Source organism: Stenella coeruleoalba (assembly GCF_951394435.1).
Source record: "Stenella coeruleoalba genome assembly, chromosome: 15".
NCBI lineage: Eukaryota > Metazoa > Chordata > Mammalia > Artiodactyla > Delphinidae > Stenella > Stenella coeruleoalba.
In genome coordinates, this window is record NC_137161.1 from 23,532,234 (window position 1) to 23,544,669 (window position 12,436).

Sequence of the window (12,436 nt, forward strand, 5' to 3'; positions counted from 1 at the left end):
GAAGAAGGTCATGCCTGCTTCTTTATTTTATTTAAAAAATTTTTATTATCATTATTTTTTATTTATTTTTTGGCTGTGTTGGGTCTTCGTTGTTGCACGCGGGCTTCTCATTGTGGTGGCTTCTCTTGTTGCAGAGCATGGGCTCTAGGCACGCAGGCTTCAGTAGTTGTGGCTCGCGTGCTTCGGTAGTTGTGGCTCACGGGCTCTAGGGCACAGGCTCAGTAGTTGTGGCACATGGGCTTAGCTGCTCCACGGCATGTGGGATCTTCCCTGACCAGGGATGGAACCTGTGTCCCCTGCATTGGCAGGCAGATTCTTATGCACTGTGCCACCAGGGAAGCCCTATATATATATTTTTTAATTAATTAATTAATTTAGGCTGCCCCGGGTCTTAGTTGTGGCATGCGGGATTTTTTTTTTTTTTTTAGTTGCAGCATGTGGGCTCATAGTTGCAGCAGACTTCTTAGTTGTGGCATGCATGTGGGATCTAGTTCCCCGACCAGGGATTGAACCTGGGCCCCCAGCATTGGGACTGCAGAGTCTTACCCACTGGACCTCCAGGGAAATCCCATGCCTGCTTCTTTAAAGAAAATTGTTCTCTCTTAGGCTTTGAGGAAGTTTCCAACAATAGGTCTTAAGCCTGTACACTGCCTAAACCAGGGCCAGGCCATAAGTGACAAGTCCTGCCACACTCCATCCTCCTTCCTGGCTTGACCTATGGCTGGACTACAGGGGGCCACAGTCGGTTGCAGCTGATATGCCCAGAAAGGGACACCCTGAGGCCTTTCACCCAGCGCAGAAGGGGAATGAAGCCAGATAGAACTTCTGAACTCAAGAGGCTGACTTTAGCCAAAAGCCAGCTCAGTGTTTTTGAAGTCCCCAGAACATGTTTTAAGTCAAGAACATATGATGGTTCATCATTATCCATGAGTTCAAATCTAGATCCCAAGGCCCTCCCTCCTCTCCCTCGTGACTCATTCCTCAGCGCAAACACAGCCTGCTAAGGCCGACCAGTCTTCTCACCAGTATGCTTAGCAACCCTCCCAACTCCTCTCCAGCCACCAAGGGCCAGTTCATACCTTCCTGCCTCAGCCCCTGGAATTTCTACAGCACTTCTAGGCAGCACACACAACTGTCTCTGACTCATCTGCCTGTTATTGTCAATTGGGCTCAAGCTTCCTGTGGGCAGGGGCTTTGTCTTGTGTATCTTCTGTAGCCCTTCTCTATCAGAATGCAGGTAGATGACAAATGCATGCCACCTGACAGGAATCTTCAGTGAATTCTTCCTTAATAGATGCCCTTGATGTATGGCTGTTGCCCAGCTACACAGTAGAGACAGCAGCAGAGAACAAATGCAAAGACCCAGGGTTTATTGCTGGAGGGGGAGGTGTCCGAGCGGGTGAGTGCTGGATGATGAGTTCTAGGCGAGAGGCAGCAGACGCCCCTTGGCCAGGGAAAGGCGCTCTCTGGGTGACCGCAGGCTGGCAGCGAGTGTGATGTGCCTCATTCCCATGTGAGTCAGGGCCTTCCCCCAGCCTTGCAGCTTTCCCTCCCTCTTCCGGGGAATGCCAGCTGACCTGGGGCTCCCAGGCTGGGTAACAGAGTCAGAATTTTCTTTGGCAAACAGCAGCTGTGTGGAGGGGCCACGACCCGCCCTACGGCCTTCTGTCTGTCTGTGTGCTCCCAGGCTGGCCCGTGTCCTGCTCTTGCTGCAGCTGCTACCTGGAGGCGCCTTGAGCAGTGCTGGGGCTGGGGCACAGCAGGACCGGCCCAGGGGATGTCAGGCTTTGAGTCAGGGACTCATCCAGCTTTCGGGTCTCGGCCTCCAGGACAGTGGCCTCTGGGGCCTGGGCCACGGCGAGGAGGGAGTGAGAGAGGCTGTGGTGCAGGCCCGCCAGCTCACGGCTCGTCTGCACTGAGCGGGCGATGTAGTCCTGCTTCTGCTTCCGCTCCAGGGCCAGCTGGGCTCGCAGCAGGGCCACCTGGGGGGCAGGAAAACCAAGAGGGTGAGAGCAGTGGAGGGCCTCGAAGCTGCCCCAACCCTTCCTGCTCGGCTCCTGTGGCTCCTGTCAGACCAGCGTTTGAATGAACACCTCACCCACGAATCTCAGGATGAGGCTTTACAGCATTTGGGGGAAGGGCTGCTGGCAATCGGAGAATCCAGTGATTGTCAACCCTGGCTGCACAGGAGACTCAGAGAGAGAGCTTAAAAAACCCAACCAGACTATTCACATGTTTACATGTAATAAAATGCCCAGATTGTAAGTACATTTTGACCAATTTCATAACACACACACCCATATATAACCACTATCTCAATCAAGATACAGGATGCTTTCATCCCTGCAGGAAGCTCCACCGTGCCCCCTTCGAAAGGTTTTAAGAAATTTTCTGACTTAATTAGACAGGTGTGAGGCCTGAGCATCAGTATTTTTTTCAAACCTCCCCAGGTGGTTCTAACGTGCAGCCAGGGTTGAGAATCACTGATTGATCCATTTCTCAAGATGAGTATACTGAGGGCCCCAGGAGGTGAAGTTTTTGGGAGGTCAGGGCACATCCAGGACTAGGGTGGGGCAACAGATGCTCCTAGGGTGCAAAATTTAAGGAGGAGCTCCAGGTCAACAGTGAGGTCTGTCTTGCCTCCCCCTAGTCCGGGCCCTGTCTCAGCGATTGCTTTGTGTGAGTTTAAGAGAATTCAAAGTAATAGCTTAGGTTTCCCTGGTGGCGCAGTGGTTGAAAGTCCGCCTGCCGATGCAGGGGACATGGGTTCGTGCCCCGGTCCGGGAAGATCCCACGTGCCACGGAGCGGCTGGGCCCGTGAGCCATGGCTGCTGAGCCTGTGCGTCCGGAGCCTGTGCTCCCCAATGGGAGAGGCCACAACAGTGAGAGGCCCGCGTACCGCAAAAAAAAAAAAAAAAAAAAAAAAAGTAATAGCTTAGGTCTAGCTGTATAGTCAGGGCCTGCCAGTAGTGACTACTGATTTCTGAAACAGGCTCATAAATCAAAACTCCACAGTTCTAATTACTCCTGGGCCTTGAAAGACAGGGTGAACCTTTAGGGGAGGCCTAAGAGGCAAGAAGGCACTTTATACAGTTCCCCTGAGCTTGACCTGAGCTCTAGGGTATGGATCCTGGCGCTGGTGCCAGGCAACTCTGCCTGGTGTGCTGGGCGCACGTGAGGGCAGAGGAGGCCAGGATGCTTCTGCTTGCTTTAGTCTGTCCTCTTAAAATCTTCGTCTGCTCCTCTGCCTTTCCCTTTTCTTTCCTAAGTAGGAGGTCTGGGGCCTGGAGTGTGCTTTCTTCCCCAGTCCCACCCTAAGCACGTGGGAGGTTAAGTCCACTCAGTGTGGGAGGTGGAGTTGAGACGGGGCTCTTCTTGCCTCCCACAAGGACTGAAGTTCTCTAGGCAGGAACTATTTCCCCTCTCCCTGCTGGAGGTGCACAAAGGGCCAAGCACATAGCAGACACCAAAGCCTTGCTGCCTGAGTGCAAGGGAGGGAAAAGGGGCTTAGAAAACGGATCCTTCCAGAACGTACCTCTTTCTGCAGTTCAGCCATGTGCCTGGTATCTGAGGAGCCCTTCTGTCCTCCTCTTCCATCCTGTGGAAGACAAATGCCATTCCTGTTGGAACAGGCCTTCCACCGGAGTTTGTGCAGGCCTCCTCACAATCCTGGGGACCAGGGCAAGGGCTATGGGCCAGAAGTGCCTGAACTCAGATTGAACTCTCTGGGGCACCATGGCCCTGGGGCAAGGAGAAGCCCCAGAGGGCCCAAACCAACCCAATGGAGACCTGAGGCCAAATGTCCCAAAGGCTTGTATGGGACTGGCTTCTTTGAGGTACCTCTTCATTTAAAGTTCAGCACACACCTGCTTCGTGCTAGCCCTGGTCCGTGAGCTAAGGATGCGGAGGGGAAGTAAGACAAGGGGCCTGTCCCTTGGGAAGCTTTTCTTGAAGGAAGGGGGATGGAGGGTTAGGAGGTGCTCAGACACCAGAAACAGTCCCTACCTGCCAGGCCCCAAGGCTGTCTACTGACAGGCATAACTCAACTAAAAGAGTGCTGGTTTGTGGTGTCTTCCCCCAGATCCTTCTGGCCCCAGGAAATATCCTGGACCCATATCTTGTAAATTCAGTATTGCAAAGGGCAAGGAAGTCTAAGAGGTCCACGAAGCTGCTATCAAGCTCCTAGGAACATCCAGCTCTGGCAAGCACCACCCAACACCTACATGCAGGGAGAGACCAGAAGCCCCAGGAGGCCTGCTCCCGGGAGCCTGAAGCACTGGTCTGGGGGGCATGTGGACTGTGTATCAGTGAAGGCTGGGTGCCTCAGAAAGCAGGGCTGACTCCAGCCCCGCCCACTGATGTTGGGCCTCCTTTCCGGGTCAGGGACAGTGCTGGGTGGGGCAGAGCCCGGTCAGGAGGGGCCCTACGGACTGGCTGGAGTGGCTCCTCCCCTTGCAAGGGGAGCCTGGGATACGCACTGCAGAGGGCTGTTTCTAGTGGCTGGGCTTGGGCTCTCCTGAGGCTGCAGTCGATGAAACAGACAAACCTGCTGGGTGGGTGACGGTGCCGTGGCTTCACCGCTCTCCAGGACGCCCGCCCGCGATGCTCGCAGGGAATCCCTCTTCAGTTTCCTCCGCTCTCGCTCCACCTGCCGAGATGCGAGTGAGAAGTCAGGGCTGGGCTTGGCTCTGGGTCTGCAGCAGAGCCGCCTTTTTTGAGAGGAGGCCGGTGTGAGGGTGGGGCAAGTATAACGGGCCAGCAGCCGTGGGAAGCTGAACTGGGCTGAGGAGAGCACTTGCTGGGGCAGCCCTGAGTGCAAAGTGCTGCTGCGGCAGAGGAGGTGGGGCCGGCCTCCTCAGCCTTTGAAGCAGGGCCAGCAAACCTTCTCTGTAGTATTTTAGGCGCTGTGGGCCATTCGATCTGTGTCACAACTACTGCAGTGTCTCCAAACAGCTTTATTTTCAGAAACGGGCAGTGGGCCGAATTTGGCCCCTGGGCTATAGTTTACTAACCCCTTCTCTGGGGGCTGCATGAGAAGTGGAGATGCATGCCCAGCGGACCGGGGAGGGAGCTGAGGACAGGAGTCACCCACCTGCTCCAGGGTGGTCCGCAGCTGGGCATTGTGGTGCTGCAGTCGGCTTCGGTCAACCTCCAGCCGCGCCACCGCTCGCTGCAGGTGTTCAAGCCTCTGCTCCCAGAGCTGCTTCTCCTCCACCTCAGGACTCGGCTCAGTCTTCGCTCCCGAGACCTGAAGGAGAGACCTGTCCGTCTCAGCCGGGCAGCCCCTCAGACAGGTGGGGAACAGACAGAGGGCAAAGGACTAACTTGGCAGGTCTGGGCTTCAGGGACCCAATTCCCAGGGGAAGGGGACAAGCCCCTGGACAGGCGCTCCCTCCTGGGCCATCTGTTCCCACCAGGCCCCCAGCTCACCTCTCCCAGCTGGGCGCCGGGGTCTCCTCTGGGCCCCCGTTCTGCTCGGCTGGTCAGGCCTGGGTTGTGGAGTCGCTCCTTCTCCAGAGCTTGTCTGCTGAGCTCCAACTCATCCTGGGGTGAGTCACACCATTGTGGCCTCATATCAAGACCCACTCCACCCTCCGTCCTCAACAATTTTCTCATCAGGTTATAGTCTTACTTTTCCTGGCTTCTCTGAGCTATTCTAGTGGATAACTTTCATTTTACAGGTGGATAAAACTAAGGAGCAGAGAGGGATCTTCCCAAGGATACATGGTGGACTAGGACTAAAACCTGTCTCATTTTATTTATTTATTTTATTTTTATTTTTATTTTTTTGGCCGTACCGCATGGCTTGTGGGATCTTAGTTCCCCGACCAGGGATTGAACCAGGGCCACGGCAGTGAGACCCTAACCACTAGGCCACCAGGGAACTCCCGTTTTAGATCTCCCCTAAGCTAAGTGACAATTGGGAGCACTAGGTGTTGTGGAAAGAGCATGGACCCAGGGATCACATAGAGCCGGGTATTGTGTCATCGCGTATTTGCTATATGACTTGGGTAAAGGTATGAGCTCTTTCCAAACCCCAATTACCTCGTTTGTAAAATGACCACAGTGAGGACTTCCCTGGTGGTCCAGTGGTTAAGACTCCGCACTCCCAATGCAGGGGGCGTGGGTTTGATCCCTGGTCAGGGAACTAAGATCCCACATGCCGGGAGGCGCGGCCACACACACACACACACACACAAAAAGACCACGTGAAGCTTAGATTAAGCCTCTGGGATTAAACCCCTTTAGATAAATGGGAAGACTAGTGCTAGATATTTTCTAGGCACCCTAGGGTTCATAAATGGTAAAGGTCAAGAGGACAGACAGAGAAGAGGAACGGAAGGTACACGTGTGGGTGGAGGCTGTCTGGGAGAGAGAAGGAGCTTAGTAGTACGAGGCCAGCCTGCTTAGGTCTAACCCTAGTTCTGCCCTTTACTAGCTGGATGACCTTGGACAGGTTACTTAACCTCTCTTAACTGCCGTTCCTCAACTATAAAATGAAGATAATAACCATTCCTACTTCTCTCCTGGTCAGTCTCCCCAGGTCTACAGTTGCTCCCCCGGCAGCCTGAGCCATCTTTCTGAACTATATACCTGATCGTGTCACTCCCCTGCCCCAAACCCTTCATCCACTTCGCACTGGTCACCCAGGTTCTTAACGTGCTGACAAGCCCTAAATGATGGCCCCCTGCTGTCCTCTCTTCTCTTGCCAGAGCCTCTTCTCTGTCCCTGGCAGCCTGAACTCCCTCACAGATACTCCACGCTCTCTTTCCTCCTTCTTCCTTTCCCTCCCCCAACCTGTGCTTGGCTCTTTCCTTACTGGTCCCTTCAGATCTAATCTTAAACACCACTTCTACCAGGAAAGGTGGGGTGGTCCCTCCGGTATGCTCAGAGCACACGAAACTTCACGTGTCAGGCACCAACCCTAATTAGGCACTGCATTATAACTGCTTTTCCACTAGACCATCAGCTCTAGGAGGGCAGGGACTGTGGATGCCACATCTTCCCCCACCGCACTAGCACAGTAACCTGGATTCCACTCTGTTGAGGTGCTCGTGACCTCAGCTTTCTCACACCCTGAGGTGCAGGCAGCCCCGGAGCCCAGGCAGACTGGGCTCTGCCCCAGCCCTTCCCACCCACGGGGTGACTCACCTGCAGCCTCTGCTGTTCCGAGTCCCGCTCCTGGACAGAGGCTTGCAGGAACAGGGCTACCTCCTGCAGACTGCTGATGCTGGCCTTGCTCTGGGCCAGGGACAGTGCCAGGTCCTGGGCCTTCTCCCTCCACTCGATCTCCCTGGCCTCTGTCTGCCTCAGGGCCACCTGTAGTCGCTCCAGCTCCCGCTGCAGCCTGGGACCTGAGGAATCAAGTGTGGAAGACGGCTCCTCTCCTGGGGAGGCTCTGTGGCTGGGGGGCGAGTCCTCCAGACCCTTCCTTGGCCGGGCCTCCCTCAGCTTCAGGATTTCCTCTTCCTTTTGGGCTAGAGTCCACCGTAGCTGCCTTAGGCTCTCACGTAGGCCCCTCGTCTCTTCCTCTTCTCTCTCGTGCCTTGGCTCCTGCTTCTCTTGGGTCGCATCCTCTAGGCCCCGCTGGGCCAGAGCCTTCTCCAGCAGCTGTCCCTGCCTCCTCTGGTGTCTCAGCTCTTCATCCCTCTGGGCAAGTGCCTCCTGGAGCTGCCGCACGGCCTCCTGGTGTCGGAGGTCCTGGTCCTCGATCTCACCTTCCCGCTTCCTCAGGGCCTCCTCCAGCTGCCGGGATTGTGCCTGGCAGGAGTCCAGGGCAGCCTGCAAAGTGGCCGTGCTGGCCTCCAGGCTGCGGCTCAGCTCCGCCTGCCCAAGGAGATGCTGCTCTTTCTCCTGCAGGGTGGCCTGAGCCTTGCTGAGGGCCTTCTGCAGAGCCTCAGCCTGGACCCTGGCAGCCTCCTCCCGACACTGGGAGGACTGGCCATCTGCCCGGAGGGCCTCCAGCTCCCGGTCCCGTTCCTGGAGCATCACCTCTGCCTGCAGCCAGCTGTCCCGCAGGGTCCTGGCCTCCGCCTCATGCTCCTGGGCCTGCGCGGCGCACTGTTGCTGGAGGGCCAGCAGAGCCTTCTCCTGCTCCCGAGACTCAGCCCTGAGGTCACCCAGCACCTCCTCCAGGGCCTGGACCCGCTGTCTCTCCACTGCCAGCTCTTCCTGGAGCCTCTGCACGTGTTCCTTGTGGTCCTCCAGCTCAGCCTGGTACTCCTGCAGTGTGGCGTGGGCCTGCTCCAGAGCTTGCTGCAGCGAGCCCGTCTGTTCCTTCACGCTCTCCTCCTGGCCCTGGGCCTGCTGCTGCTGCTGGTGCTGCAGGGCCTCGAGCTCCCGGGCACCCTGGGCCAGGGCCCTCTGGGCCTCGTCCAGCCGACCCTGAAGTGCCTGCTCTTTCAGCTCCCCCTGCTCCCTGGCTTCCTGCAGGTGCCGCTGCAGGACCACTATCTCCTGCTCCCGCTGGGTCAGGAGTAGGCTGGTCTCCCCCACCTTCCTGTGTAGGCCCTGGAGCTGCTGCTCCAGCTGGTCCTTGTGCTCCTGAAGCTCCTGGATACGCTCCTGCTGGCATTCCAACTCCTTCTCCTTATCGCGCAGGATCAGCTTCATGTGCTCCAGGCTCCCTCGCTGAGCTTTACTCTGGCCCTTCCCTTCCTCTGCCCGCTCCTGCATCAGCTGCCTCTGAGAGGCCAGCTCCCGGCCCCGTTCTCTCAAGGACAGCTTGATCTGCTCCAGGTCCTCCTCCAGGATCTTGGTCTGCAGGGTCCTCTGATCTTCCAGGACCTGAATCCTTTCCTTCAGCAGCACCATGTCCTGCTCCCTCCTCTCCAGGTCCTGAGTCAGATGCTCTTTCTGCCTCTGCAGCTCCTTGATCTGGTCTTGCTGGGACGTGACCTCCTGGTCCTTCTCCTGGAGTTCTCTTGCCAGGAGGGTGCTCTGGCTCTCCAGCTCCTGGATCTGGCTGCCCTGCACCTGCAGCTCCTGGCTCCTCTCCTCCAGGTCCAGTGTAAGGTGGGTCAGAGCCACCCTCTGCATTTCCCTCTGGCCCTCCAGCTCCTCGATCGCCTTTTGCTGGCATTCCACTTTGTGGTGGTTTTCCTCTAGGTCCAGGGCCAGGCGTTCCATTGTAACCAGCTGCTTCTTCAGGTCCTCAATCTGTCCTTTCTGGGACTCAATCACTTGGGCCTTCTTCTCAAGTTCCAGAAGCTGATGCTCCAAGATGTTCCTCTGCGCCTCCTGGTCCTTCTCAAGCTCCTTGATCTGCTCCCGCTGCAGAGTCAGCTTCTGCTCTTGCTCCTGGACGGCCACGGGGAGATGCTCTAGAACAGACCTACACTCCTCCAGCTCCCGGATCTGTTCTCGCTGCAGATCCACCTCTTGGGTCCTCTTCTTCAGGTCCAGGGACAGCACTTCCAAAGCAGCCTTTTGCATTTCCCATTGCTTCTCCAGCACCTGGATTTTTCCCTGCAGAGTCTCCACCTCCTCTTCTCTTTCAGACAGGGTCTGGGCCAGGCGAGCCAGATTCTCCTGCAAAGCCTTCCCCTGGGCCACCTTCAGCTTGCCCTGCTCCTGCAGGGCCTGGGCTCGCTCGCGCTCACTCTCCACCTCCTCGTTTTTCAGTTTCAGTGCTGAGCGCACAGTTCTCAGGTCTTCCTCCAGGACCCCAGCAGCGCTTGCCTGAGCCCTGGCTTCTGCCACAGATGCTTGGAGATGTTCCACCTGGGCAGTCAGGTTCTCCTTGGCTGCCTGCAGTAACTCTCGCTCATTCTGGAAAACAAGATGCAAAACCACCTTAAACTATACTTCCCTGAAACTGTCACTCCAACACAGGCCCTTCCTTTCCTTCCTCTGCGGCACCAGCATTGTCAAGGATTTGGGCAAAAGGAACTGGGTGTTCCACTTAGGCTGATACCGTAAAAGAATATCCCTACCCTACCCCGGGCTCTGCTGTGCTCAGAGGGGAAAAACTGTTGCAAATGAGTCATCCCAGACTCTAGTCCTTCAGGGAAAGGGACAAAAATCTCAACCTCAATTCAGAAAAGGTAATTAAAGGAGGATTCACTAGGGCCTTAATAATGGCCCTCAGGGATGTGGGGAGAGCCAGAGAAACAGAGACACTGCCGAAGGAGGCTGGGCACTACATATGGATGGGGTATGACCATGGGCCAGGATGGGCTCAATCCTGGGCCCTGAGGGACTACTCCTGAAGCAACCCCTCCCCCAAACCAGAAACACCTTACCTGGGCTTCTATTCCCTGGAGCTCTGCTTGCCGTAGGCGACTCTGGAAGGATGTCACAGTTTCACGCAGCTCCCTCAGCTCAGATTCTAGGGAGTTCTGTTTTCCTTCCCACTTGGATTTCTCTTTGGGAAGACAGGTAGTGGAGGAAGAACCATGATTGGAGGAAAGGAGGGACGTAGAGGCAGATGGAAGATGGGGAATAGAATCAAAGGAGGAAAAGGCCAAGAAGGAGAGAATTACACCCAGTTTCATAGAGGCATCACCCGTCTGCCAGCTGCTCCTGTCTGTCTAGGCTCCCTGCTGCTTCCAGACTCGTGTCTGCATCTGCTGCCCAGCTCCAGCAGTGCCTGACAATCATCCCAACACTTCCCATCCCGATCACAGATTCTCAGCCTTGGATTCCAGACAGGGTTGAGCTAGATGATGTTGGAGGTCCTTTCCAGTCCCTAAGTCTATGATTTTGCAGAGGTTCCTAGAGACCAGGGTTGCTCTGCTGGGTACCCTCCATTTCTGCAAAATGCACCAGAACCCAACTGTTTGTGTGTGGCTCTCAGGGAGCCGTTTGGGATAATTTTAAGACCCAGACCCACTCCCCACGTTGTCTTCTTCCCTTCTACAGTTGAGCCTTGAGTCGCAAGACCCTCCCCTCTCCTTTCCTTTCCTAGTAGTCACCACCCTTCCTAGCCCTTGGCTGTGGCACAGATAGCTTCTCCCCAGATTTCCCCCTCTTCCTATCTCCCAAACAAGCCCATAATCCTTCTGCTGTCAAAGGTTAATCATTTGAGAACATAGTTGGAGATAACAAAATAAGTAACACTGATAAATGATGAAAGACAGAATTTTACAGAGTTCTTACAGACCTGACCTTAGGGTGCCAGTTTTTAAATCTTCACAGAAAAAACAGAAGCCTAGCTAGCAACTTCCCTCAGTTCACCAAATCTGTTCCTCCTAATCCCTTCTTCCAGGACGGCTCTCAAAGGCCAAGCAAAGTACAAAAAATAGTTCACGGGGGTCATCGCCCCTTTGGAGACGCCTCTAGGTAAATCTCACAGTTGTGGGTAAGCAGTGGCTCCCAGGCCTGATCCCGCCCCACTGGGCTTCCTGCCTTTCCTTTCTTCTGCCCCAAACCCACCCCTGCCTTAAGCTTCTCACCTTCCTGGTTCTGGGAGAGCTGTCTCTGCAGAGCCTGCAACTCTGTGTGGATCTGGTTCTTCTCTGCCTCTGTATCAGTGAGACGCTGTTCCAGCTTCCGGGCCTGATCCCTCAGATCATCCTGGGAAAGAAAGGGTGTGGAACTCAAGTTCCTCATCTTCCAAAAAGCCGCCCCAGTTCAGGGCCCGATCCCTCTCTTCCCTCAGCCTGTCAGGGTCTGCCATCACGGACCTACTCTCAGATTGCTGGGTTATTTACCTCTGAACTCATGTGCATTTGGCTCCTGGAAGGGATGACAGGCTCTGCTCCAAATGGCTGGAGCCTAGGGTTCCCCTTCTAACTCGTCTGTCTTTGAAACAGAACTCCTGCTGAAGTCTTAACCCGGGATCATCTCTCCTCTCCCCAAACTCCTACTTCAAAGCTTAGCTCAAAGGTCACTGCTTCCCTCCTTCTGACCCTCCCAATTGTCCCTTCCTCCTGTTATTATCATGTACATCTGTTATTGATCCAATTATTTCTATCAGTTCTGCTTTATCTTAGGATGCAGTCTGGTTGCTCAGCCCTGTCACAAGTCTTCTTGAGGGCAGAGAGCAGGTCTTTCTCCTTTTTGTATCCCTAGCTCAGAGCGGCTGGCATATATATAGGTGACACTCAATTTTTACTGACTGATGGGTTCACTGTGAGGTGGAATTTGGGGGACATTTAGTTCAGTCTTAGGCCTAGAATGTTCCTATAAATGGCAACCTCAAATCTCAGCGATCCCCAATTTGTCAGGTTTTTCTTGGAGGTCTTGACACCAAGAACAATTCATGGCTGAGAGGAAATGATGCAAAACGGTATCACAGGTCTATACAGAGTATCACGTTTTACAGGGCTCACTCGAGTCCCTCACTCATTTATTCCTCACAGCCCTGTGAGGCAGGCACGATTTGCCCTACTTTACTAGTGAAACCAAGGCCCAGGACGCCAAATGCTTTATTCACAGTTGCCGGGTAGTAAGTGATAGAGGTGGAACTCATCCCAACTTTACGTCAGAAATA

General features: G+C 55.0%; 1 protein-coding gene across 8 annotated transcripts in view; it reads right to left on the reverse strand.

Annotated features, from left to right (window-relative positions):
* Positions 1-12,436, reverse strand: part of CEP250 (centrosomal protein 250) — a 47,755-nt gene continuing 35,319 nt past the window's right edge. For all 8 annotated transcript variants that reach the window (XM_079945660.1, XM_079945655.1, XM_079945656.1 and 5 more), the window contains 8 exons: positions 11,397-11,517; positions 10,245-10,366; positions 7,153-9,771; positions 5,431-5,544; positions 5,093-5,248; positions 4,547-4,648; positions 3,536-3,598; positions 1-1,982 (listed from right to left, as the gene is read on the reverse strand). In XM_079945660.1, the coding sequence (XP_079801786.1) occupies positions 1,719-1,982; positions 3,536-3,598; positions 4,547-4,648; positions 5,093-5,248; positions 5,431-5,544; positions 7,153-9,771; positions 10,245-10,366; positions 11,397-11,517 (3,561 nt within the window). In that variant the 3' untranslated portion in view covers positions 1-1,718. The remainder of the gene's footprint in view (positions 1,983-3,535; positions 3,599-4,546; positions 4,649-5,092; positions 5,249-5,430; positions 5,545-7,152; positions 9,772-10,244; positions 10,367-11,396; positions 11,518-12,436) is intronic.